Genomic DNA, 27,878 nt, shown 5'->3' with positions numbered 1-27,878 from the left:
TCCATCAACTAGGTTGGTTTATTTATCATTACAAAAATCCTTACGGTGACAAATATGTAATGGGGTTATGTTGATCATATAGATAAATGAAAGTCTTACATTTTTCTAAAGTAGGGCACTTCTGACAGCACACAAGATTCAGCATTGTTGTAGCAGCAAAACAGGATAAAATACCATACAGTCATCACTGTACATTTAATTCTCTAATATCTATTTTTTAACTCAGTGCTACTTTAAAGTAAAATAAAAGACTGTTTCCTTTTAATCATCTGACTCCACCTCTGCCTAAACATTTGTATAACTGTCCTGATTATTGTGTTACCTAATTGTACGTTTGTATAGTTAATATATCATAAAGTGCTGAAAAAAATGTTCTTTACTGATTACTGATCATTTGTGTATGATGATAATGCACCTATTCTACACATTTTCTAGCACATTGGACTCTAGCATCAAATTTCTAATATGCGGCTTGTTTGTTTTTTAAGAAGCACCAAATTGGAAGCTGTAAACATTTTTTCTTTATCGTAACATTCTCTATCCAAAAAGTTAGGCTTTTGAAAGCAAAATGACCACAGATATGTCATGTCATGGAAAGCTGTAGAAATTATTTCCCATGACTTTCAAACCCAGACCATTTTAGAAATGACTGGTTATTTTCTTTAGTCAAAGACAGGTCAGGTGTTGGATTTATACAAAATTCTGAAATAGGACCTGTGCATGTTAACAAAATACCACAAAATACAACAATATGTGAAAAATGTTTTTTTTCTGCTATGTCTTGCCTTAAAGGGTCTCTGCAAATGTGACACTAGAGCTAAAAAAGCTGAGTAATGGATAGGATGCATCAGTAACAGTTATCAGTAGAGCTGCAGCTCTCATTTGTGTAGCACCATTAAAATGAGATACACGGATCTGGGGAAACAGGAATGAGACTGGAAATAACAAAACCTGAGATTACAGATAATACTATTGACACACATACACACCTCAAGAAAAATATATATGATTAAAAAAATGCTAGAGCAATAGTGTGTAAAATGCAGGCTGGAGACTGGATCCAGTTAGGGTTAGTGTGTGCATATGTTTGTTGATGCCTGCATGTTTTTATAACTGTAAGAAAGAGACAGAACCTATGGAATTATTTTTTTACAATTGATCTGTCAAAGCTCCAATAATTCAGAATGTCAGTTTAAGGGTGTAACAGTCTGTGCAGCGGGACTTGGATTTTCTGTCCATTTTCACTGACTTTGTGCTTCACTCAGTCCTTAGTTCTGATACTACACACTGGTGATTGACGCAAGGCAGGTAGTGGGCTTCGGTAGTTTCTCCTGTTGAGTGGTGGCAGATTCTGAAATGGCACGGAAAGAAAAAGGGGGACCACTGCCATTTGTGGTGCTGAGGTGTCCAGGACTCAGGGCTAAGTTTTGACGTCTGTTACTTTCCACTATTGAAGAGGTGTTTGATGCTAAGCTCTCCCTTGTTCTGAAAAGACAAACACAAAACATGAAAAGATGTACCTAAGAAGATTGTGGAGGCTACTTTGTAGATGGGTCAGATTTGCTCATGATCTATAAACCAGGTGCAAATCAAACTGCGTGTGTAAAGTCAGCGAAACAACAGGTGCAAACATTTTAGCTTGTTTACCTTAATTAATTTGCAAAACATATGATAATGACCCAAATGTGCACATTTATGAAAGGAGGATATGCAAATGTAATTCCATACCACCCGCTAAAGGATTTATCAAACCTGAAATGCATTGTAGGTGCTGTTTCTGCATGTGTATTTAAGACATTTGAAAGACAGGAGCAAACTGGCATGCAAAAAATGTCTGCAGTCGTGGCGAGAAGGAGGCAAAGATACAGTGACAGACAACAGAGAGAGAGAACCTTCTGTGCGCATTTAATATATTTTGACTGTCAGAAATAAAAACATCAGAGATATCTTTCTAGCAATGCCACTTTGGGGCTGCAGCATTATAATTTCAGTGCACAATCCCTTTATGGGATGACATCGTTATGTCTTGATGCACTGAAAAGCGCTTCTATACAGCCCGACATAACTCCAAGATATACACTGCTCCAAAAAATAAAGGGAACACTTAAACAACACAATATAACTCCAAGTAAATCAAACTTCTGTGAAATCAAACTGTCCACTTAGGAAGCAATACTGACTGACAATCAATTTCACATGTTGTTGTACAAATGGAATAGACAACAGGGGGAAATCTCTGGCGATTAGCAAGACACTCAATAAAGGAGTGGTTCTGCAGGTGGGGACCACAGACCACTTCTCAGTACCGATGCTTTCTGGCTGATGTTTTGGTCACTTTTGAATGTTGGTGGTGCTTTCACACTCGTGGTAGCATGAGACGGACTCTACAACCCACACAATTGGCTCAGGTAGTGCAGCTCATCCAGGATGGCACATCAATGCGAGCTGTGGCAAGAAGGTTTGCTGTGTCTGTCAGTGTAGTGTCCAGAGCCTGGAGGCGCTACCAGGAGACAGGCCAGTACACCAGGAGACGTGGAGGAGGCCGTAGGAGGGCAACAACCCAACAGCAGGACCGATTCCTCTGCCTTTGTGCAAGGAGGAACAAGAGGAGCACTGCCAGAGCCCTGCAAAATGACCTCCAGCAGGCCACAAATGTGCATGTGTCTGCACAAACGGTTAGAAACCATGACTCCATGAGGATGGTATGAGGGCCCGACGTCCACAAATGGGGGTTGTGCTCACAGCCCAACACCATGCAGGACGCTTGGCATTGGCAGAGAACACCAGGATTGGCAAATTCGCCAATGGCGCCCTGTGCTCTTCACAGATGAAAGCAGGTTCACACTGAGCACATGTGACAGACGTGACAGAGTCTGGAGACACCGTGGAGAGCGATCTGCTGCCTGCAACATCAATCAGCATGACCGGTCTGGCAGTGGGTCAGTAATGGTGTCGGGTGGCATTTCTTTGGAGGGCCGCATGGCCCTCCATGTGCTCGCCAGAGGTAACCTGACTGCCATTAGGTACCGAGATGAGATCCTCAGACCCCTTGTGAGACCATATGCTGGTGCGGTTGGCCCTGGGTTCCTCCTAATGCAGGACAATGCTAGACCTCATGTGGCTGGAGTGTGTCAGCAGGTCCTGCAAGATGAAGACATTGAAGCTATGGACTGGCCCGTTCCCCAGACCTGAATCCGATTGAGCACATCTGGGACATCATGTCTCGCTCCATCCACCAACGTCACATTGCACCACAGACTGTCCTGGAGTTGGTGGATGCTTTAGTCCAGGTCTTGGAGGAGATCCCTCAGGAGACCATCCGCCGTTTCATCAGGAGCATGCCCTGGCGTTGTAGGGAGGTCATACAGGTACGTGGAGGTCACACACAATACTGAGCCTCATTGTGACTTGTTTTAAGGACATTACATCAAAGTGTTTTTCCACTTTAATTTTGTGTGTGACTCCAAATCTCGCCCTCCATTGGGTAATAAATTTGATTTCCATTGATGATTTTTGTGTGATTTTGTTGTCGGCACATTCAACTTTGTACAGAACAAAGTATTCAATGAGAATATTTCATTCATTCAGATCTAGGACGTGATATTTGAGTGTTCCCTTTATTTTTTTTGAGCAGTGTACATAAAAAACCTGCAATAAAGCATTAAAACCAATGCTCTCACCGTGGTGAATTGAATCCACTGTCAACTGTGACGGAGCTAGAGTCCATACTGTCAAGTCTTGCGGAGTGGACTGAATGCTGGGTCTGATGGGGTTCTGAATGGTTTTCCTTAGCACCAGAAAAAGCAAGAGTACTTTCAAACCTCATTTGTAAATCTCTTGCCTTCTCTCTCTCCAACAGCCACTGCAAGGTCCCTATTCCACATCCTTCCACCTCAGAAACACTTCCTTTAGGTTTTTCTCTTCCTTTTTGACCTTTAGTTCCTCCATCTTCAAGTTCATCATCGTCATCTGAGACATTATAGTAGTCAAGAGAGCTCTCTGCAGCATTGGATGTGGGTTCCATCCCCTGTGTGGGAACAATTGATGTTGCTAGAAGTTGTTTGGAAGCATCGATTCTGTTGTGGGAATCAAGGGCATCACAGGATGAAGAAAGAGTAATTGAGGCAGGAACTGTGGGTTTTCTCAAGGAGCTATAGCCAGGCAAAGAGAGGCTGGGAGGAGGCTTGAAGAGTGTATCTTTACTAAAAACTTCCTTGTGTTTTTCCTGCCCAGAGGAGGCACTGTGGGGAAGTCGCCCATTTGAAATTGCAGGGTCTGGGATAGACAGAGGTATTGGAGGTAGGCTTCCACCTTTAGGTCCTACATTTGACAGGTCCTCATTTGAGGGGCTGTTTGTCTGTCCTTTTGTTTGCTTGTCAGCAGTGCTTGCTTTTAATCCACAGTGGCTGTGTTTGTCTTGAGTTCCTAGTATAATTTTTGCTGTATAAGCAACTTCAGATTTACCAGTGCACTGGAAATAATCATCAGGGGGGTTGGAGGCAGGTAGAGGTTTGAGTGAGTACACTGGCAAACTGTCCCTGCTCTTACTCTTCTCAAAGTTTCTGGCACCATCCAAACCAAGGGAATCTTCTGGAACCTTAGATGAAGGTGGTGTGGCACGAGTGTAGTGACATGAGCTCTGATTAGCTCGTAGACTGCCATCATCAGTAAAATAACGACTGCGGTCATCATAATAATCAGGTGGAGGTCCAATCAATCCAGCATCAACCGGCCCTTTAGAATTGTCCATAGATCTAGAACGTTCCTTAACCTTGCCACTGCGTTCATTCCTTGACTTCCTTTCCTGGGTGTGGGAGTGTGAGCGGTGGACTTTGGAATGATGAGTTGATAGACCATGGCTTGGCTCGGGGAAGGGCATTTCCATGCGGCGCTTGGCAAGCTCCCCAGATACATCCCACTCTGGAGTGACAGGCAAATGAGATGAGTCAAGAATATTGGGAATGCTGTGCGCAAGGTGATGTCGAGCTCTTTGACGCTCCCTGGCCAGGGCTTGTTCTCTTGGTGACCGAGCCAGTGAGGATGAATAACCTCTATAATCTTTGTCAGCCAGCTCTAAATGGGTACCATCAGTTGTTTCAAAGTGGAATGCCCTAGTCTTGCTGTGTGAGCGGCTAGGTTTGGATTGACATTGCTTCCTGCGCCTACCCCCACTTCTTCTACTTCTGGAGCTTTGATTAACTGATGAAGTTTTGCTCCTCTGAGTGCGTTCTTCTTCAAGTCTCTTCATGACTGCTGTATGTTGGGCCAGATTTTCCACAGTAAGGTCGGGGTTGATTCTACGTATAATCTCCATTTCAACGTGACGGGGCAAGTGGTTGGGCTCCTCTTCATCATGAAGTGGCCACTCCTCAGGGGGAAACTGTGCAGAGAAGGTAGCCAAGTGCTTGGCCTTATCTTTCTTAAAACTCAGACGGAACAACCTTAAACCAAACTTTTTTCCACTTGTAGCACTGCCTAACGTTTGTTTGTCTAGGTCGCCATTTCCTCCTCCTCCAACAGACCCTCCTCTGTGCTTGATGAGGGTGTCCGTTTTGAACGGGAATCCCAGGGAGCTACGGTTCTTTTCTGAGTTGCCAGCTGCTTGCTGAGAAATTGTTTGTGGGGAATATTGTGATGACGTTGCGTCTCTGTGTTCTTTTGGAGACCGACGCTGCAGTGTAGTGTTGTGGCTGGGTGGATCATCAGCACGATAACTACTGTTGTAAAAAAAATCATCGACTCTTGCACAGTGGCTTTGGCTGGACTTTGCGTTTGTGCAATCTAGAAATCCCCCTGAATTAGAAAGTGTTATGGTGCCAGAGAGAGGAGGGATGCATTGAGTTTGCTGATGCTGCTGTTGTTTCTGATGTTGGTATCTGTCAGACGATCGCTCATCTAAGTGGTACCACTTTGAGCTAGTTCGAATAAGACTTGGAGTGATGTAGTAGGTTTGAGGAGTTGCGATGAAATATCCATCCGGGGTTGGGTAGATTTTACGCTCCCGGACCAGTAAGCTAAGTGTGTGGTGCAGGGCTTCTTCTGTTGGCGTCGGAACACCTAAGCAAAAATCAGAAAAAAGAAGCAAAAACAGAAGTGAAATATACATATACATATATAGACACATAGACCAATCAACATTAGACCACATAAAAACATTCTCAAATCTGTGTTTTTTTTATCTGTGCTGCTTTATCTTTTACTACAAAGCACTGACCGAACATCCTAGAATACTTAGTTCCATATTGGTTTGCCCTTTAAGTCTTAACCAAGCTTAAATTTAACTGTTTAAATAAAAAGAGGCCAGTGGATTGTGTTGATTGTTACTCGTGTTACCTGGGAAACATGTCTGCAGGTGTTCTGTTAGAGCCTCATGAGTGACAGACTTGTGGGCGGAGTTCATAGCAGATACAGCCAATAGTAAAACTTCTCCCAGGGGGATGAACTGTGACTGGCTGATAGGGGACATACTGATGGGAGAGACATCACCTGGAAAGAGAACCACATCATTACTTTTGAGTGACTGAGATGAAGATCCACTGTACAAAAAAAATCTATCCAAAACCCAGCCTTAGTTTACAGGTCCTTCTCAAACAATTAGCATATTGTGATAAAGTTAATCATTTTCTATAATGTAATGATGAAAATTTAACATTCATATATTTTAGATTCATTGCACACTAACTGAAATATTTCAGATCTTTTATTGTCTTAATATGGATGATTTTGGCATACAGCTCATGAAAACCCAAAATTCCTATCTCACAAAATTAGCATATTTCATCCGACCAATAAAAGAAAAGTGTTTTAAACTTTATCACAATATGCTAATTTTTTTAGAAGGACCTGTACACTGTAACCAAAATGTAAATATTAAAATATGTTGCATTGTGTGGTGCTGATGACCTTTTAATATGTCAGTATTTGAAATATGTTGTACACCAAACTTACTATAACTGTATTTTCAAAACAAATTACAAAATGTAATCACATTTTGATGATGTACAGACAGGTGATGTCTGTTGTTATCTTTGCCCCCTTCGTAACATTGTTATACTGAAAAGTCCTTGTGCTAAAGAAGGAATTTTCTGGAAATATTGAACTAGAAATATTGTGATTGTTTTTTTTTTAATACAATCATTTTTCTCCATCCAGTCTTTCTTAACTGTTATGAATCTTCCAACACTCTTTGTGACGTTGGGCATCTCGGCACTGGGTTATCTGTGTAATATGGGGACATCTACTGTAGTGGGACTAACCAACAGGTGAAATATATTACTGCTATGCAAAGCAGGAATATCTACCACTTTAAACAATTACCCAATAATTACTGAATAGCAAACACTCAATTATAATGATAATATTACACACATTGATAATGTGATGACAAAACACCGCATGAAAAGCGGGATTTTCGGCCCCCTAAACTGCCATGAATCTCGCTACTTCGCGGCTTTTTACAGCCGTCTTCGGCAGGCGAAGCTCACATCGTCTAAGCCAAAGACGGCCGAAAACGTACACGGGGAGTGGAGCGTCTAGGTGTTAACGACTCTATTGAAAACCGGCCAGCAGCAGAATCCCCACGTGGCTACTCAGTCATTGGATGAATCGGGTGACATCAATTACTAATCACATGTGATTGGCTGTCATACCATAGGTAGCTCTGTCCCTATTGGACACCCTGAGCCTTTTTACAGGAGTCAGTTAACCCCTCCCTTATGAATTATAATAACCCTGTATCAAAAATATAGCTCTCATTCAAACTATTTTCGTATGTTGTTTCTTTCATGCTGGGCTAATGATCTAACCAAATGGTTCTCAATCGTGCTCATGCACTTGAAGCCCTGAATATAGATCCACTGATCTATACGTGAATAAAGGACATGAGACACATGCTTCACTCACTTTATTAAAAAACAAAACAAAATAAAACATGAAATTAAACAGAAGAGGTAAAAAAACCTGTCCAGTTCTGGATCATGTAAAGGTGGTGTTCTTGCAGGAAATTCCTCAATGTGCAGACACCTGTGATGAGACACACAGTACTTTGGATCTGCCTCCAGTCTTTTCTGTAATTTCAAACAGAGGTCACTGAGCTCCTGGCTGCGGAAACGTGGAGGCCGCACAATCCAACCAGAAACCCACTCGAAGCTGCCATTTTCCTCATCTGACATGAGATCAATGGTGACCCATTTCCAAAATGCAAGCTCCTCTACTTCTAGCACACTCTGCCTTGCCTCAAGCAGCTGAAAACACAGAACAGACAGTCATCATCCATGCATTAAAGAATAATGAGTCTTTGTCATTCTAAGCATTACACTGCATTACACTGAAAGTTCTGGTCACCTCATTTACATGCATATGGTGAGGAGAATGATGCATCTAATATTTGCTTCCATAACAATTTATTTGTGCCATTTACTTACGTTGAAATGGTGTAGTAGATCCTGGGCTGTTCCATGTCTCAAACTGCAATCCCAAATATCTTGGACATAGTCTTTGCACCAATGCAGATCTAGTAGTTTTGTTTTTGTGGTCTGGTTGAGGCTCTCATCAAACATTAAAACGTTGTTGTTAGCTTCTGCAACAAGTTGCTCTAAAATGTACAAGGCTAGTCCAAACTTGCTTTTGTAGGCCATCTTGTTGGAACCGTATGCAAATGAGTGGGCAATTTCAGAGTCTGGGAACACTGCACGGTACATGTCTCCAACTCCTTCATTTGACTTTCACTTGTATGATTGGTGTTTTGTCACAGTGTTCAAAGTCCAAAATTCCTCTGTTTGTAGGCGTACCGCCAAACATTGCACGGAGATGTGGTGCTGCTGTTGATATCAGAGAAGGCTGTGGAGGCAATGTAGAGACGAGAGTGGAACCGAACTGGGAAATACCTGCTGCTTGTTGTGAACTTGATTTTGATGCTTTGTGTTCTACACTTTGCATGTATGACCCCGCTCCCTTGATTACCTTCGTGCAAAGTTTGAAACATTTCTTGCACAAAATACACCGTACCTCATACACATTCCTTGATACTGGTTTCAGCAATGCAGAAAAATCTTGGTTGTACAGCCAATTTTTGTTGAATTTACACTTTCCCATGTTGTTCAAGATAAAGTGACTGCTAGCGCTACATGAACGACTTGCATCTCCTCTGATGGTCCCGGCGGCAACAATCGCTTTTATTGGTTCCACTATCAGGATCGTGTGATGTTATAGCGAGAGCCATTCGATAAATAATAAAAAAATAATAAAGGTTACCAATTATTTTAAGATTTGAAAATAATTACAATCATAAAATCCTATTTACGATGTGTTAACATTTTTAAGATCTCTGAAAGAATTATTTAAAACATTTTAATACCAATTAAGGCCTTACTTTTACATTGATGAATTCAATGCCTATTAAGACTTTCTAAGGATCAGCGGGAACCCTGTAAGAAACAAAATAAAATAAAAAACAATGTTAATGACAGTCATAGTTACCTATACTGTGCAAAGAAACATCCTGGGTTTTATACTTTACTACTATAGAGGCTTAGATTAAAGCTGTATTGACATTTTCTGATAACAGTTCGATTACATCCCAGCATTTTAAAAGTGGCCCATGTAGAATTGAGAGGAGATTTGGTCAGGTTTTATCATATTACAAAATGAATGTACTGGTCCTTCTCAAAATATTAGCATATTGTGATAAAGTTTATTATTTTCCATAATGTCATAATGAAAATTTAACATTCATATATTTTAGATTCATTGCACACTAACTGAAATATTTCAGGTCTTTTATTGTCTTAATACGGATGATTTTGGCATACAGCTCATGAAAACCCAAAATTCCAATCTCACAAAATTAGCATATCATTAAAAGGGTCTCTAAACGAGCTATGAACCTAATCATCTGAATCAACGAGTTAACTCTAAACACCTGCAAAAGATTCCTGGGGCCTTTAAAACTCCCAGCCTGGTTCATCACTCAAAACCCCAATCATGGGTAAGACTGCCGACCTGACTGCTGTCCAGAAGGCCACTATTGACACCCTCAAGCAAGAGGGTAAGACACAGAAAGAAATTTCTGTACGAATAGGCTGTTCCCAGAGTGCTGTATCAAGGCACCTCAGTGGGAAGTCTGTGGGAAGGAAAAGGTGTAGCAGAAAACGCTGCACAACGAGAAGAGGTGACCGGACCCTGAGGAAGATTGTGGAGAAGGGCCGATTCCAAACCTTGGGGGACCAGCGGAAGCAGTGGACTGAGTCTGGAGTAGAAACATCCAGAGCCACCGTGCACAGGTGTGTGCAGGAAATGGGCTACAGGTGCCGCATTCCCCAGACCTGGGCTACAGAGAAGCAGCACTGGACTGTTGCTCAGTGGTCCAAAGTACTTTTTTCGGATGAAAGCAAATTCTGCATGTCATTCAGAAATCAAGGTGCCAGAGTCTGGAGGAAGACTGGGGAGAAGGAAATGCCAAAATGCCAGAAGTCCAGTGTCAAGTACCCACAGTCAGTGATGGTCTGGGGTGCCGTGTCAGCTGCTGGTGTTGGTCCACTGTGTTTTATCAAGGGCAGGGTCAATGCAGCTAGCTATCAGGAGATTTTGGAGCACTTCATGCTTCCATCTGCTGAAAAGCTTTATGGAGATGAAGATTTCATTTTTCAGCACGACCTGGCACCTGCTCACAGTGCCAAAACCACTGGTAAATGGTTTACTGACCATGGTATCACTGTGCTCAATTGGCCTGCCAACTCTCCTGACCTGAACCCCATAGAGAATCTGTGGGATATTGTGAAGAGAACGTTGAGAGACTCAAGACCCAACACTCTGGATGAGCTAAAGGCCGCTATCGAAGCATCCTGGGCCTCCATAAGACCTCAGCAGTGCCACAGGCTGATTGCCTCCATGCCACGCCGCATTGAAGCAGTCATTTCTGCCAAAGGATTCCCGACCAAGTATTGAGTGCATAACTGTACATGATTATTTGAAGGTTGACGTTTTTTGTATTAAAATCACTTTTCTTTTATTGGTCGGATGAAATATGCTAATTTTGTGAGATAGGAATTTTGGGTTTTCATGAGCTGTATGCCAAAATCATCCATATTAAGACAATAAAAGACCTGAAATATTTCAGTTAGTGTGCAATGAATCTAAAATATATGAATGTTAAATTTTCATCATGACATTATGGAAAATAATGAACTTTATCACAATATGCTAATATTTTGAGAAGGACCTGTACAACAGCAATATGATTTGGAAATAACTATCCAAGCCATTTAGGAAGTAAATATAAATTGGGCCTCAAGGGTGCTACATTTGACATTTTCATGTAAATTTGTTTAATTCTGCAATATTTGTCCTAAAACTGTGCTGCCATCTTTGAGTTGAACGGTGACTACTGCAGTTGAATTTTCCTATTGATTTAAACGGTACAACTTGGTACATGTCAATGTCACAATCCCCGTGTTCGGGTATAAAGCCATCTTGCTCAGACACATGACCCCATAGCGAGCCAGAAGTTGGAACTGCGAGCATTGATCATAACGTTTTATGTTTATACCTTCGATCATATGCTTTACTTAAGATAATTGTGCGAATGCTGTGAAGCATTCACGCAATTGAGATCCTATTTCTCTTTATTGTGTGAATGCCTACAGCATTCACACTTATAGTGTTCCTTTTTCTCTTTATTCTTTATTATTCCGTCTTCATATTCTGGTTGCTTCCATACACTTTTTGATTTGCTACTCCTTCTGCATACTTTGTGCTATTTCAACTGTTCAACTTTCACAATATTCAGCCCTTTCAGGACATTCCGGCAATGACTTTTGGTATTTATACTTTTTTAAATATTTAGCTTTTTATGTTTGTTTTTGCTCCCATTGAAATGAACAGGAAACCTCACAAATTCTGCTAAAACTTCACTGTTTTTGCCATTTAACTACTTCCGTGTACTTTCAGCTAGAAACCCCATTCAACTTTTAAAATGCTTTCACAACCTTCTGCTTTACTGTTTTATTCAACTTTTTGATATCTTTTACAGTTTTTCTACAATTTGGATTCAAACTTTATTACAATTCTTTCAGTTTTAGTTTTATAATGTAATACAATGACGGAATTCTTCTGTTGCTAGAGTGTACACTTTAGGTTTTTGAATAACCTGAAAAAGAACTAACCTCTCTTCACTCGCTCAATTTTCACTCTACCTATACAAATTATACATCAAAACGTAGGATGCTCTTTTGCGATTAAGATAATGTCACCCTCTTTGATGTGAGACAAACAGTTTTCCGGCAACACGCCCCAAAGCAACACAAAGTCAACACACCCTGTATAGGAAATCTATAGGAATTTCAGAAAAAATCTGAGCAAAAAATCCTTAAACTCATGTTTTCAAATCGCCGCCTCTCGTAAACCGTTCGAGGTAGAGACATGAGCCTTGTGGAGATTTATCTTCAGACCTTGCTGGCACTCACAGTGAAAGGATTTTTTTTAATAACTTTTATCTTTTTGTCATAAAAATTTTTGTTTAGGAGTACCAAATCAGTCCTTCCCAAAATCGCTTAAAATTTCAAAATTATCCACTTTTCTACACTGTCATAGCTCCTACACGGATTTATGTAGACACACAAAAATCACCAGGATTGTTCACCGATCCCTGCTGATACCTACGGTCAAAATATTTTTTGGATACCTTTTATCGTTTTGTCGTGAAGTAGGTTTGTTTGAGAGTGAAAAATTCACCTTCACTCGGGTTAAAAACGGTCAAAATAATCCACTTTTTCACAGGGTCACACCTCCCAGACAGATTTTTGTAGAAACTTGAGAAGCGATCCCCTTTTTCACAGGGTCACACCTCCCAGACAGATTTTTGTAGAAACTTGAAAAGCTCCATGATTGTTCAGCAAGGCCTGCTGATTCATACGGTGCATGAAATAAATCGATAGCCCTTATAGTTTCCGAGTTATTAGACGTTGTTCGAGAGCATGTTCAGGCATTTTTGTGTTTTTCTCCATTTTTCCCTTTCTTTTCACCTAGTGTTTTGCCTTCAATATTATATTTTCAAGAAAAAAGTCTTAACATTCTCGTTCCCCTGTCCGTTCTGAGAAAAACGGTCCAAGAATGACGTCGATAGCCCTTACGGTTTCCGAGTTATGGGCGGTAGTTCGGGGGCATGCGCCTCCATGTTAAAAGCCCAGGCCAGGGGGAGACGATAGTGAGGTGCTGCATTAGAAATGCTGCAGGTGTCAAGTTACACTGACGCTCTTTGCTGATTGGCTGATTCATTCCTCACTGTTCTATTTATAGCTCTGTGTATCTTGCACTGTATATGTGTGTATGTGACTCTGACTTTCTTCTCTCCCTGTCTCCTACTCTGACACACACACATACCCTTGTTTTACTGTCTTTGTGAAGAGTTTGCATTGACTTCCATTCATTTCTATGACCTAAACCTGACCCGACCCCTAACCCTTTGACCATCTTCATAGGAAGCAACTACATGGCGGCCATTTTGTGTCGAGTACTTAAACAGCATGTACTGCTGTTCCAACAGCTAGACAACAGTGATTAAATTTAAAAGGCAATTTCATAGAGTTTTGCATATAGGCTGTTAGCGCATCAGAACCTGGAACAAGTCTATCAGAACCAGACACAAACTCCATCAGAACCAAGAGGAAATCTCCATTAGAACCAGTTAGGAACCTTCCATCAGATCCAGGTCCAAAATCTTCCAGAACCAGGAAGATCCTCCATCAGAACCTTGTCCAATATCCATCAGAACTTGGAACAAATCATCAGAACCAGACCCAAACTCCATAAGAACCACGTCCACAATCCATCAGAATCAGATGGAAACTATCAGAACCAGGAAAAAAACGTCCATTAGAACCAGAAATAAATCTCCATCAGAACCAGGTACAAATCTTTATCAGTACCATGTACAAACCTCCATCTGAACAAGTTCCAAAGTCTATCAGAACCAGGTCAAACCTATCAGAACCAGGTACAAACCAGTATCAGAACTAGAACTAGGAAACCACTACTCTGTGACTTATGATGATAAGACCATCTTCATAGGTCCCAGTGGAGAATCAAAACAGCGACCATTTGATGTCAGCTACTTAAACAGCTTCTACTGCTGTTCCAACACCTGAACAAGAGTGAATCATTTTAAAGGGCAATTTCATAGACTTTTGAATACAGGCTGTAGTAAACATTACCATTTTAGCTAATTTTAGCTTACGCATTGCTTTTTGCATAATAGATGGGGTAAATTAATATCAGCCTTCATGCTAGTGATAGCCAATTTTCTGCCATTTGTATATATATTTTTGCACTGACTTCAACTTCTTAGGCTATATTTTTGCTTCAGTCTATGCTTTTTCAGCTCATCTATGGGCAGTTCTTTCCTGCTTTTTTAATATTTTTGTCAGTTCTTGTATTTCAACAACTATTTCAAGTAATTTTGAGGTAACTTCACCTTGTTACGGTGTTTTATACCTGATAGTCTTCCTGCTTAAACAGATCAGATGACAGTTTTTCTTTGCTGTTTCTGCTATTTCTACTAATTTATCCGATTTCAGCTGATATTCTGCTGTCAACCTTTGCCACTTTCTGCCAGCTTTCACCAGGAGTTTAGCATTTGTTTTCTTCTAATTCATTAAATTTCAGCAGATTGACAGAATCAAGCTGAAATTGACTGCAGATAGTTTCAGCTAAAAAATTCAGCTAACAGCATTTATACTGCATTTCCGCAGGAAATTTACATTTTTCTAGTATATATCTATTTTTAACCTTTCTGAAAGTAAGTTACCACTGTGAAAGTTAGCCCATGTTAGCAATGATGTTGCTACCATCACATTACCAGTACAATGACTTGGTGCACAGATGAGTGAGTAAAAGATGGCTTTGTGAAAAGTACATAAAGTGGACTATGAAAATCACATATTCAAAATATGACTGGACAGAAGCATACCCTTTCCCTTCAGCTTTTGTGGGGTTATAAGGCCCTCTGCCTTATATGTTCTGAATCAGTTGGACTTAAAAAGATCAGAAATCTAAAGACACCAAACATAGGAACTTCAACCACAGCCTGTGTCTGACAAAAGGACAAGGAGAATAAACAAACTGAGGGGACAGCATGAGCAGGCTACACGGCTGGTAACATGTCTCTTACAGCACAACAGTGAGCATATGAGTCTTCACTGTGAGTACAGTGGATTTTAGGAAAACACAAAAAGCCTCTCACTGACTGGGAAATAATCAAAGAGTGCATGGAAGCTGGGGCAGAAACACTTTAAGATAGAAATGAAGGACACCTTAAGGAAAAGGTTAAGCAAATTGCCATGCCTGCCACAAGCTGAACGGTTATACCAAGATGTACAGACCCAGCTTGACCTAACTGTGCCATTCAAACTGCGTTTAATATTGGTACTTAAATTGAACTTAGATTGCACCTTTTTGTTCAGCAAATGATTTCATGAGCATATGATTAATTGATCAGTAGTTAAAAAAACAAAAACTCCTGTGTTAATTAAATGTTAAACAAAAATGAAATAAAATATTTTTGTCAGTTGATTTAAAATGTTTTGACCCCAAAGTGTTTGGATGCTGAAGGTAGTGGACCTCCTGCTATTTAAGTTATTTTAATATTGTTTTTGCTTGCTGAGAAATGTTCGTTCGTTCGTCCGTCGTCTTCCGCTTATCCAGGACCAGGTCGCGGGGGCAGCAGACTCAGCAGAGACGCCCAGACGTCCCTCTCTCCAGACACCTCCTCCAGTTCCTCCAGGGGGAGCCCAAGGCGTTCCCAGGCCAGCTGAGAGACATAGTCCCTCCAGCGTGTCCTGGGCCGTCCCCTGGGCCGTCCCCTGGGCCTCCTCCCAGTGGGACGTGCCTGGAACACCTCCCGAGGAAGGCGTCCAGGAGGCATCCGGTATAGATGCCTGAGCCACCTCAACTGGCTCCTCTTGATGTGGAGGAGCAGCGGCTCTACTCCGAGCCCCTCCCGGATGGCCGAGCTCCTCACCCTATCTCTAAGGGAGTGCCCGGCCACCCTACGGAGGAAGCTCATTTCAGCCGCTTGTATCCGTGATCTCGTTCTTTCGGTCATGACCCAAAGTTCATGGCCATAGGTGAGGGTAGGAACGTAGACCGACCAGTAAATTGAGAGCTTTGCTTTTCGGCTCAGCTCTCTCTTCACCACAATGGACCGTCACAGCGCCCCCATTAGCATTTGTTATTATAATAGCAACAATAGCAGTTATTCAATGTTTGTTTTTAATAAAGAAATTTGACAATGTTATTATATTTTTGATAGAAATGTTTTGAGTTATTTAATATGTATACTCCCATTTGTCATTTATGTAAAATTTTATTTTGTGGGGACATTTCCTGTTATGTTGCTGAGATAACGCGTGACTTCAATAGTAAACGTAAGCAGCGAGTAATATTGATGCCGATGCCTTATGTGTATTTATTCCTCCATCATAATAAGTATCTTTGGTATTCATGCTAATTCTGCTGGAAGACACGTCAATGCTAACAGGTAATGAGCCCAGGAAGATCCTGAAGTTAATCCAGGGAAGAGTTTGCCACCAGAAAAGTCGCAAAGTGCAGCATGTTTGATGAGGACTAGCATGCTAAGTTAGCACCATGAATAAGCGTGCAGCAGAAGCCAGTAGCTGAGGCTAATTTTTGACAGAGATGTGAAGAATTACAAACTGTGGGAGACCACATTTTTAGGACTGCCCATGATGGACACGAAGCACTGAACATATTAAGAGACTATTATGCGGTTATAGGTAAACCAAGAATTATCAACCCTTTATACTGAACTGACCTCTCTGAAGAAAACAAGTGGTAAGAGTGTGATGGAGTATGTCCTATGAGAAGAGACACTTATGACAGCCCTAAGAAATGCGAGGGGAGACACTTGGTGATTGCCTGCTTGTAGCAATGGTGTTAAAGGCTTACCAGAGGTATTTAAACCTTTTTCTGGTCACATGACCCAAAGTGAACCAGAAATAAAGTTTATGGAATTAAAAACAAAACTTCAGAGTTACAAGGACACAGAGAAAATTACGTTGACAAAACAAGAAGATAACATCATGAAGTCAAAAGTGCAACCCAACGCCAGACTCACAGCATTTGCAAGTGACCAGAGGAGAGAAACAGCAGATATAATTTTAATTTTTATAGTTTTAAGTGTGGCCAGAAGGGACACAATGCCAGAGCATGTCACCGTAAACAGTGGTCCAATCACTGTAGGACCAACAAGCACCAGAACTCAACCTGCAGAAGGAGGCAACTGAATGATGAAACACACACAGCCTCAGAGGAAGGCAACAAGAGAGTGGCAACACCTATGTATTCCTGATAAATGATGACACTGCGGGCCTTTAACAGCGAAGTGGCTGGTGATGCCTGTACCCTCAATCTGTAACCGGAACGCTCACAAAGCAGTTTGGGGCCAAAACCATCCCAAGGTTCCCATCCAATCATTGTCTGCTTCCACAAATACATCAATAAGGAGTGCATACTATTGTGGGCATGGAAACACTAGGACATCCCATCAGGATCTTCGAAGACTTCCGCTGTACAATCGGCAAGAAAGGGGCCAGCTTCAACAAAGTGAAAGCCCTTCTTTCCATAGATGGCATACGCTTTGTTGTCCTGTATCTAGCCCGCCTATGGGTCAATATCAATGGACAGATGAGTGTGTTTGACTCAGCTGATGAGGCAGAAAGCTTTTACAGTGATAACAAAAGCAAGTTATTTCACTGGAGGACTTAATTGTTCTTTGAACTTTCATTTAGTGACAACTGGATATTTATTTGAAAGATAAACAATATAATCATAAAAACCTTTGAACATTGTAGTTTCATTTTGTCAAAACTGTTGGCAACCCTATGTTTAAATGTAAACAGTTGCATTACAAGTGATCTTTGTTATCTGTTTTCCTGTTTACTCATCTGGTTGTTTTTTGGGGTTTTTTCTACTAGGTGAGTTTAGGGCAATGTTTAAGCGGATGTTAATGTTCATGCCCCCGGGGCAGATGTTTAAGTGTTTCTGAGGGGTGGGGTAGTATTTGGTTTAATTTTTGATTGCTTTTTAGTGGACATGTTTTTGTTTCTCAAAAGTGCAGTGCGTAAACAGCAACAAATCGGTTTTAAGTTACTTACCGATCTGACATGCTTTATCATACATCACTCCATTTCAAAGTCTTATTTCAATGGCTGTTCCTGGTTTGAGGGGAGGGTTAGGGTCTACTCTGTTTGTAATTTGGAATGTGAAGGGACTCAATGGCCCTGACACCTTAAAAATTAAAATAACAGAAAAAGCTGCTCTTCAGGAAACCCATATTCGCCTATGTGATCATACTAGAATACGAAAACCCTGGGTAGGACAAATTTTTCAGTCAGTCAGTCAGTCAGTCAGTCATTTTCTACCGCTTATTCCATAGTGGGTCGCGGGGGAGCTGGTGCCTATCTTCAGCAGTCTATGGGCGAGAGGCAGGGTACACCCTGGACAAGTCACCAGTCCATCACAGGGCAACACACAAACAACCATGCACACACCCATTCATACACCTAAGGACAATTTAGAGTGACCAATTAACCTAACAGGCATGTCTTTGGACTGTGGGAGGAAGCCGGAGTACCCGGTGAGAACCCACGTATGCACGGGGAGAACATGCGAACTCCATGCAGAAAGACCCGTGGTCGGGAATCGAACCCAGGACCTTCTTGCTGCAAGGCAACAGTGCTACCAACTGCGCCACCGTGCAGCCCTACAACAAATTTTTCATTTGAGTTTTAATAGCCAATCAAGAGAAACGGCTGTCTTAGTGCACAAACGGGTACAATTCCTCTTGGAACAGACAATAATAGACCCAAATGGGCGTTATTATATGCCCCTTTCCCACTGGCTCGTTTTAGGCGGTGTGGCTGCGCTCCACTCGGTTTCGCTCTACTCTGTATGGTACCAGTTGTGTTTCCAGCTGCCGTAACTCCAGCCGTGGAGTTATGGCAGCTGACGCTCCGCCTTCAACTGTCAAGCGTAATGCGCTGTGCTTCTATTAACGTTACTCTGTGACATTGTCACATTAAAGTAATCTGCGTGAAATGATAAAAATTAATAAAATAGAAAATAAAAACATCCATCCATTATCTTCCGCTTATCCTGGGTCGGGTCTCGGGGGCAGCAGCCTAAGCAGAGAGACCCAGACTTCCCTCTCCCCAGCCATTTGGCCCAGCTCGTCCGGGGGAATCCCAGGGTGAATCCCAAGGCGTTCAAAGGCCAGCCGACAAACATGCCCGGTATTCTGTGGTCTCCCACATGAACCAGAGTTCGTGCTTTGGAACCTCTTTTAGTTGGTGGAAACACTCATCACTGGTTCAAAATCCCATTTAGGAACCGAAACAGGCTCCGTACCACGTTGGTGGAAAAGGGGTATTAGAGACATTTGGGAAAAAGGAAATAAACACAAATTTTTCAGACAAGTGGTGGCAAAAAGCCCTAGAAGAGGCTAACAGTACATCCCCTTGTGCTAGTCTGATAATCATCCAGTTCTGCATAGGGTTCATTTCACTAAAGTCACTAAAGTTGAGCGTTGTTCTTCCAGAGACAATCCTTCTTTCACTCTGCAACCTGGGGGTGGGGGGGTGGTGTTAATAGTTTGTTATTAAAAACATGGGAGAAACTTATCTCTGTATGTTGAGCTGTAACTGTATTAACCCAATAATAACAATAAAAACGTTTGATGATTTCCTGTCACACAGTGTACAGTTGGCTGATGGCACCAGGTGTAAAGAAGTGGCTAAAGGCAGAGGAGATGTGGAGGTGTGCTTGACTGACAGGAGAGGGAGACTGTAAAACAACACAGGAAGTAAGGAGTCCAGATGTCCCGATTTGTGCAGCTCTGTCGTATTTTCACTCCTGTCCCAATGTCTCTCAAACAGAAACAATGACTGAGTCAAAGTCTGATAACTGGGTGAGGCCAGTGAAAGGTGATCTCTGAAGTATTTTTGTCAAGTTTGCCACAAAGATATTTTTCTGTTTCACATGGAGGGCAGCACAATGTGAAGCGACACTGTAAAAGTGAGTCGCACAAGATATGCACAGCTGAAAAAGCCACCTGCTGATCTATGGACTCATTTTTACTCAGACCCAGACAAGGTAACAGCAGCCAAGATTAACAGTGTTAAACTTTAAAAGCTTGTAAAGTATTTTTTAAAACTTGTGCCAATTCATCGTTGTGCACTAACAGGCAAAGCAGAGATTGATGATTGTATTGTAAGATTTCTGTTAAATTAACATTTATGAAGTCATGATAGTGTTGGTAATGTGTCCCACAATGTCCCTCATAAGCATCCATGTAGTCCCGCATTCGGTTTTTGACGTCTGATCACCCTAACTAAAAAACATGCCACGTATTCCATGATTTCCACAGAATATCTTTTCTGTAGGAGGAGCCACCACAAATGGAGCCACAATCACCTTTAAGAAAAGGAAGAAACGCTGTCCACCACAAAGACGGGTGTTGGGCCACCATCCATTTTGACAGGCAACAAACTGCTACTACACCTCCCAGTATGCATTGCAGCTCTGATGTCATCGCTAGAAGCAATAAATGCTAACTGCCATTTCGAGCCATAGTATCTTGCCAATACTGCACTCGGAGGGGATCTCTGGAGAAATAGAAGCTTGTTTACTTTTCCTCCACACTGGCCATCCCCGGAAGAGATTGACAAAGCTGGAAATCTTGCTGATCCAAGGAAATCAGAAGTTTCACATCACGATCAAAGACCGTTCCGGCACTTCCAACGTGAAAACCCCAAAGAGGGTTCCAAGGAGACAGATTTCCTCCTTGTTTGTTCCAGTCAACTGTAACGATCATCATATTTTCCCCGTTTTGGACAAGGTGAACGTTTAGAGTGTTTGAAGACGCGCGACAGTTGCCACTCATAACTTCATCCCTTCCTAGAAGGAAGCCCACTCACATGCACCCCTTTTCCCAGAGGATTAGCCACCAAGTAAACACATTATGTTTCCCATTTTTGGTCTCTAGTCTGGCTAGGGTGAGTTATAGATTATTGTGATTTAGGGTTGCCACATTTAATTTAATTATTTTGTTTTAGATTATCCTGAAGCTGTACTGCAGCTACTTTTTCCAGCACCTTAGAAAGGAATGGAAGGCACCTATAAGAAATAAGTGCTGTAACAACCGGGCAGAACAGAAACCTTATTTTTTGCTGACAGGGCGGAAATCTAATATATCAAGGATGCAAAAGTTTGGGTGTGAATGTTATGCTTACAAACAAAACAAATGGAAGCTAGATTCTAGATGTACAAAATGAATTTTTGTAGGCTATGATAAGAACAGTCCAGCATACTGGATTTACTTTCCAGAAGGTGCTAAAATGAAAAAAAATAGACTGGTTAAGTGCGAAATCAAAAACAGGGAGGAAAGGAAAACACAATCTGATACGACACTTGAGGATGAGAACATGTAGGAAGGGAGAGACCAAAAGGTAAACAAGGAAATTTAAGATGCCAAATCGCAGGAACCAGATACAATCAACCAGAAGTGGACAGTCAGATGCCACTTATCAATGAGTTTGAAAACTCCTGAAGGTACCCTTCCAGAGCAAGAAACTAGAATATCTGAATGAATATGAATCAGGAAAAGACATTGATGATCAAGTGTTGACCAACAAAGACTACTGTTACAAAGTTTTCTTGGTGAATGACATATCTATTTGGGACTCTGTTAGTCACCTGATTCTAAAGAATGGAAGGTTGCTCCTTAAAAGGAGAACCCTTGTACCCCAACTAGCTTACCTGACAATAAGAAAGCAGTGGGGAGTAGATGGGTGTATGTGAAGAAAAACAATGTTGATGGATCAGAAAAATATAAAGCACGCTACATAGCAAAAGGTTATAAAGTTTTGGGGTAGATTATGAGGAAACTTTTTCTCCAACCGCTAATCTAACAAGTATAAGGATACTGATGCAATGTGTAATACAACACAACTTAATTTTACATCAGATGGATGTAAAAACTGCATACTTGCATGCACCAATAGAGTTTGACGTTTACACTGAACCAGAAGGATATGAGATAAAAGAAAACAGGGAAAAAAATGGTTCATAAGCTGGAAAAGTCACTTTATGGGCTTGAATCATCAGGCAGGCACTGGAACAGGACATTACATGACTATTTGTCAAAGAACGGTTTCATGCAAAGTCCTGCAGATCATTATGTATACACAAAGAAAACAAGAAAAGATAAAGAAATTTTAATTATTTGGTTTGATGACATTATTATTGCAGCCAGTGATGAGCCAGTAATGTGTTTTGAAAACTGTGAAGGGAATGCCAACAGCAAGATTCAAAATCAAACATGTGGGTAAACATTTTCTTTGTATTTATTTTGAGCAAACCAAAGATTATGTAAAAATGTCAAGAGAGTTACATAGAAAGATACTGGAAAGATTTCAAATGCAAGACTGTAAACCAAGATCAGCACCTTGTGAACAAAAGTTAAACTACAATGATGATGCTGAGAAAATGAATGAGGTGAAGATGTAATGAGAGGCAGTAGTTAGCCTCATTTATCTGACCTCTTGCATGCGACCAGACTTACGTTTTTTTGTGAGTAAGCTATCGCAGCACTTTATAGAACCAGCCATGAAACATTGGATTATTGTGAAACATGTTCCAAGATATTTGAAGCAAACAGGAGACAAAAGCAATATGGTACAAGAAATGTGACAAGGATCTGTGAATACAAACTCAGTGATTCGGATTGGGCCGCAGATACGGCAGATAGGAGGAATACAACAGGTTACTGTGGAAGTGTCTATGCAGCCAACTGTTGCCATTGATAAGGCTACTCTGTGAAGCAGAGTACATTGCTTTGGCAGCAGCAACAATGTTTGTACTTAACATGACTGTTGAAAAGCATGTATGAACATCTAAAAAGGAAGCGCTAAAGAATTTTGAGGACAATCAAGGAACTATAGCGTTAGCAAAGAATGCCGTTTATAGACAGATGTGTGAACATATCGATATCAAATATAATTTGGTGAGATCAACAGTCAATGCAAGGAATTTCATTCTGGAGTATTGTCCCACGGGTTTAATGGTGGCAGATGTTATGACAAAGCCAGCAACAAAAAAAAAATTATTGAAGTATGAGAAATAAATGTTTGGAGTGTAAATACATAGTAAGAACTATTTTTGGGGGGGATGTATTTGAAGCTGACAATGTTAGCACAAGTGGGGATGTTGAGTTATTTAATATGTATGCTCTCATTTGTCATTTTTGTAAAATTTTATTTTGAAAGGACATTTCCTGTTATGTTTCTAAGATAACGTGAGAGTTCATGAGTTCAATAATAAGCGTGAGGAGAGTAATGTTGGTGGACGTTCCAGAAAAGCTGATGTCTTATGTGTATCTATTCCTCCGTCATTATAATAAGTATCTTTGGTATTCATGCAAATTCCGCTGGAAGACACGTCTACATAATGTTTGTTTTAATGCTTTAAATCAGGATCTAATAGAGTCAATAATAGCAGTAGTTCTAGCATCGTAAAAAGTTTTACCATTGTTTTGTTTATTCCCAAATATCCATTAAACAGTTTTTAGAATTGAGAATTAACACCTAGTACAGAAAAAAAGTGTACTGAAAACAGGCACACAACAATGACAGGAAAACAAAGCAGCTTTCAACTTAGGTAATAACTACTTTTAAAAAATAACATGGTTTTGTAATGTGTAAAAAAAATGTTAAAACCACAAGTCAGCATTTTGTGGTCTAAAATGAATAGCTGACCCCTCTTACTAACTTGCTTAAAATCAGAAATATTATTAAGTCAAGTCAAGTTTATTTACAGGTCCTTCTCAAAATATTAGCATATTGTGATAAAGTTCATTATTTTCCATAATGTAATGATGAAAATTTAACATTCATATATTTTAGATTCATTGCACACTAACTGAAATATTTCAGGTCTTTTATTGTCTTTAATATGGATGATTGTGGCATACAGCTCATGAAAACCCAAAATTCCTATCTCACAAAATTAGCATATCATTAAAAGGGTCTCTAAACGAGCTATGAACCTAATCATCTGAATCAACGAGTTAACTCTAAACACCTGCAAAAGATTCCTGAGGCCTTTAAAACTCCCAGCCTGGTTCATCACTCAAAACCCCAATCATGGGTAAGACTGCCGACCTGACTGCTGTCCAGAAGGCCACTATTGACACCCTCAAGCAAGAGGGTAAGACACAGAAAGACATTTCTGAACGAATAGGCTGTTCCCAGAGTGCTGTATCAAGGCACCTCAGTGGGAAGTCTGTGGGAAGGAAAAAGTGTGGCAGAAAACACTGCACAACGAGAAGAGGTGACCGGACCCTGAGGAAGATTGTGGAGAAGGGCCGATTCCAGACCTTGGGGGACCTGCGGAAGCAGTGGAATGAGTCTGGAGTAGAAACATCCAGAGCCACCGTGCACAGGCGTGTGCAGGAAATGGGCTACAGGTGCCGCATTCCCCAGGTCAAGCCACTTTTGAACCAGAAACAGCGGCAGAAGCGCCTGACCTGGGCTACAGAGAAGCAGCACTGGACTGTTGCTCAGTGGTCCAAAGTACTTTTTTCGGATGAAAGCAAATTCTGCATGTCATTCAGAAATCAAGGTGCCAGAGTCTGGAGGAAGACTGGGGAGAAGGAAATGCCAAAATGCCAGAAGTCCAGTGTCAAGTACCCACAGTCAGTGATGGTCTGGGGTGCCGTGTCAGCTGCTGGTGTTGGTCCACTGTGTTTTATCAAGGGCAGGGTCAATGCAGCTAGCTATCAGGAGATTTTGGAGCACTTCATGCTTCCATCTGCTGAAAAGCTTTATGGAGATGAAGATTTCATTTTTTAGCACGACCTGGCACCTGCTCACAATGCCAAAACCACTGGTAAATGGTTTACTGACCATGGTATCACTGTGATCAATTGGCCTGCCAACTCTCCTGACCTGAACCCCATAGAGAATCTGTGGGATATTGTGAAGAGAACGTTGAGAGACTCAAGACCCAACACTCTGGATGAGCTAAAGGCCGCTATCGAAGCATCCTGGGCCTCCATAAGACCTCAGCAGTGCCACAGGCTGATTGCTTCCATGCCACGCCGCATTGAAGCAGTCATTTCTGCCAAAGGATTCCCGACCAAGTATTGAGTGCATAACTGTACATGATTATTTGAAGGTTGACGTTTTTTGTATTAAAAACACTTTTCTTTTATTGGTCGGATGAAATATCCTAATTTTGTGAGATAGGAATTTTGGGTTTTCATGAGCTGTATGCCACAATCATCCGTATTAAGACAATAAAAGACCTGAAATATTTCAGTTAGTGTGCAATGAATCTAAAATATATGAATGTTAAATTTTCATCATTACATTATAGAAAATAATGAACTTTATCACAATATGCTAATATTTTGAGAAGGACCTGTATATGGCGCTGTTCAGCAACAAGGCACTCAAGGTGCTATACATGACGAAAATCATTACAATGATACAGAAAAATCAAACAGAGGTTATTAACAAATAGCAGAATGATGGATAAGAAAATGAAAGGAAAGTTGGACTGAAAACTTAGCTAATGTTTAGATGGCCCAGTCAAAGGCCACTCTAAACAAATAAGTTTTTAATTTTGATTTAAAGCAACTTAGGGTTTCGGCGCTTTTACAGTTTTCTGGGAGTTTTTTCCAGATTAGTGGAGCATAAGAACTAAAAGCTGCTTCTCCATGTTTATTTCTGGCTCTGGTTCTGCAGCGTAGATTTGAGCCAGAAGACCTGAGAGGTCTGGGTGGTTGATACACTGACAACAACTCTGTAATGTGTTTTGGTGCTAAGCCATTCAGTGATTTATAGAGTACCGGAAGTATTTTAAAGTCTATTCTCTGAGCTACAGGGAGCCAGTGTAGGGACTTTAGAACCGGGCTGATGTGCTCCACTTTCTTAGTTCTAGCGAGGACGCGGGCAGCAGCGTTCTGGATCAACTGCAGCTGTCTGATCCACTTTTTAGGCAGACCTGAGAAGACACAGTTGCAGTAATCAATTCTACTAAAGATGAATGCATGAATTAGTTTTTCAAGGTCCTGCTGAGACATTAGTCCTTTAATCCTGGAGATGTTCTTTAGGTGATAGAAGGCAGACCTTGTTACTGTCTTTATGTTCCTCTGAAGGTTCAGGTCTGAGTCCATCACTATTATTATTATTATTATTATTAACTATTCTGAGATCCTGCAGGGTAGCCTGTGACTGCTGTCATTTCAAAATTTCCAGTGAAATGCCACTGCTACTATATAAGCTTTCAGCTTCAATACTTTAGACACATTTATTGATTTTCATATATAAGAACAAATGTCATTTTACGTGCATGTCTAAGCACAGGTTGTGCTTAATATTGCGTATAAGATCACGTAGTGTCCCAACATTCCCTTCCCTTTGGAATGAATACAATATTTTGAATTGAACTGAATAAACCACACAGATGTGTGTATAGTTCTTACCTAAGCATCTGATGGTGAAACCCCGAGGAGGGTTAAGAGATCTCCGCATCCATCCTTCTCTTAGCACCTCGAGATGGTCCTCTTTTCCTTGAATCAGTAGCACGTGTTCATCTATCCATCCCAGGAAGAAGGTCTCCGACACAGCCTCGGTAATCCGCTGGTTCCATATATGCTGCTGAGAGTTTTCTGCTTTGAAATCGGCAAAAATCTCATAACCAGTGTGGTGTCTCGGAAGCTCGTCGCTCTCTGACACACCAGCTGCAGCTAATGCCTCGGCGTCTCCATCTCTGGCCAGCACTATAGCCAGAGAATGGGGAGCAATCTGCAAGAAAGATTCCATTGTCGCTATGGCCTTCTAGCAGCTCATTAACTCGTTATAGCCATCATTTTTGTCCATTTCAAACACGTTAGATAAACTGAGAAGCAAAAAACTCGAAGTTAGCCGGCAAAGCAGCTAAGCTCTGCATTAACCGCATAGCCCACAATTAGAAAAAAACAATGCAAGCCGACGTTCCGCCTTAGCTCTTCAAGGTTGCAGTAAAGTCATTCTAGTCCCCCTCTAATCGCAGCGCGTCGGGCCGCAAACGGAACCAGTGTTCAGTGAAGAACAGCTTTCGAACACCAACATGACATTAGAACATTTACCAGCCAGCTTCATTGTTAGGTCACAAACTCGCTAGCCGAATGCTAACGTGATGTTAGTTGATCCAAGCAACAGACCCTCCACAGCTGGCAGTCATGCGGGACGCCTCTCTGTTCTAACCCTGGCGAGGCGTAAGGCAGCCGTTAACCAGCACTGTCCTCCTCTGGCGGCTGGGGAGCTTCAAGCCTGCCACCATAGCTGGATGCACAAGTCTTATCTAGGCACAGTGCAAAAGCAAACGTCATTACGGGCCTGCGTCACCACAGCGTCATCACAGAATATGAGCCAAAATACGAAGCCTTACTAAGGTTTAAAAATGAATAAGTATAATTTCACTACACATATTTTAAAATATTAGACTAAAATGCCGTTTATTGCTATTTTCCATTCTACTTGTTATATTGTAGATACAACTACTGGTCATGAAATTATAATGTCATGACATAATTGATTTATTTCAGTAATTCCATTTAAAAAGTAAACCTTATCGTATATTATATTGATTCATTACACACAGACTGATATATTTCAAATTTTTATTTCTTTTAATTTTAATGATTATAACTGACAACTAATGAAAACCCCAAATTCAGTATCTCCGAAAATTAAAATATTACTTGAAACCAATACAGAAAAAGGATTTTTATAACTGTTGGCCAACTGAAAAGTATGAACATA

At 41.1% G+C, this 27,878-nt stretch overlaps 1 protein-coding gene and 1 long non-coding RNA gene across 3 annotated transcripts; both read right to left on the bottom strand.

Annotated features, from left to right (window-relative positions):
• On the bottom strand, positions 1–27,442 carry LOC124860533 (storkhead-box protein 2-like). 2 transcript variants are annotated; one of them, XM_047353918.1, is made up of 5 exons: positions 26,558–26,695; positions 9,371–9,425; positions 6,334–6,486; positions 3,681–6,057; positions 1–1,485 (listed from the first exon to the last, which is right to left on the bottom strand). In XM_047353918.1, exons 3-5 carry the CDS (start codon positions 6,464–6,466, stop codon positions 1,281–1,283), a joined length of 2,715 nt encoding a protein of 904 aa, XP_047209874.1. In that variant the 5' UTR covers positions 6,467–6,486; positions 9,371–9,425; positions 26,558–26,695; the 3' UTR covers positions 1–1,280. The 2 variants fall into 2 exon arrangements, with proteins under 2 accessions (XP_047209874.1, XP_047209873.1); XM_047353917.1 differs by lacking the exon at positions 9,371–9,425 and having other exon boundaries at positions 26,558–27,442.
• Positions 7,889–9,364, bottom strand: LOC124860534. Its single transcript, XR_007036381.1, has 2 exons — positions 8,424–9,364; positions 7,889–8,243 (listed from the first exon to the last, which is right to left on the bottom strand). It is a non-coding gene; the product is annotated as an uncharacterized LOC124860534 (long non-coding RNA).
• Positions 27,443–27,878: the final 436 nt, after the last annotated feature.

Source organism: Girardinichthys multiradiatus, chromosome 23 (genome assembly GCF_021462225.1).
Source record: "Girardinichthys multiradiatus isolate DD_20200921_A chromosome 23, DD_fGirMul_XY1, whole genome shotgun sequence".
NCBI classification, from domain to species: domain Eukaryota; kingdom Metazoa; phylum Chordata; class Actinopteri; order Cyprinodontiformes; family Goodeidae; genus Girardinichthys; species Girardinichthys multiradiatus.
The sequence above is the reverse complement of the archived record's forward strand: the minus strand, read 5'-3'. Positions and strand labels throughout refer to the sequence as shown.

Bases quoted from the DNA above. Each gene is read 5' to 3' on its own strand.
- LOC124860533 (XM_047353917.1), bottom strand. From the start codon at position 26,897: ATGGAATCTTTCTTGCAGATTGCTCCCCATTCTCTGGCTATAGTGCTG. The intron at 6,058-6,333 runs GTAACACGAGTA...ATTTTTGCTTAG, and splicing joins CCTGCAGACATGTTTCCCAG to GTGTTCCGACGCCAACAGAA. The intron at 1,486-3,680 runs GTGAGAGCATTG...TTGTCTTTTCAG, and splicing joins AGTGGATTCAATTCACCACG to AACAAGGGAGAGCTTAGCAT.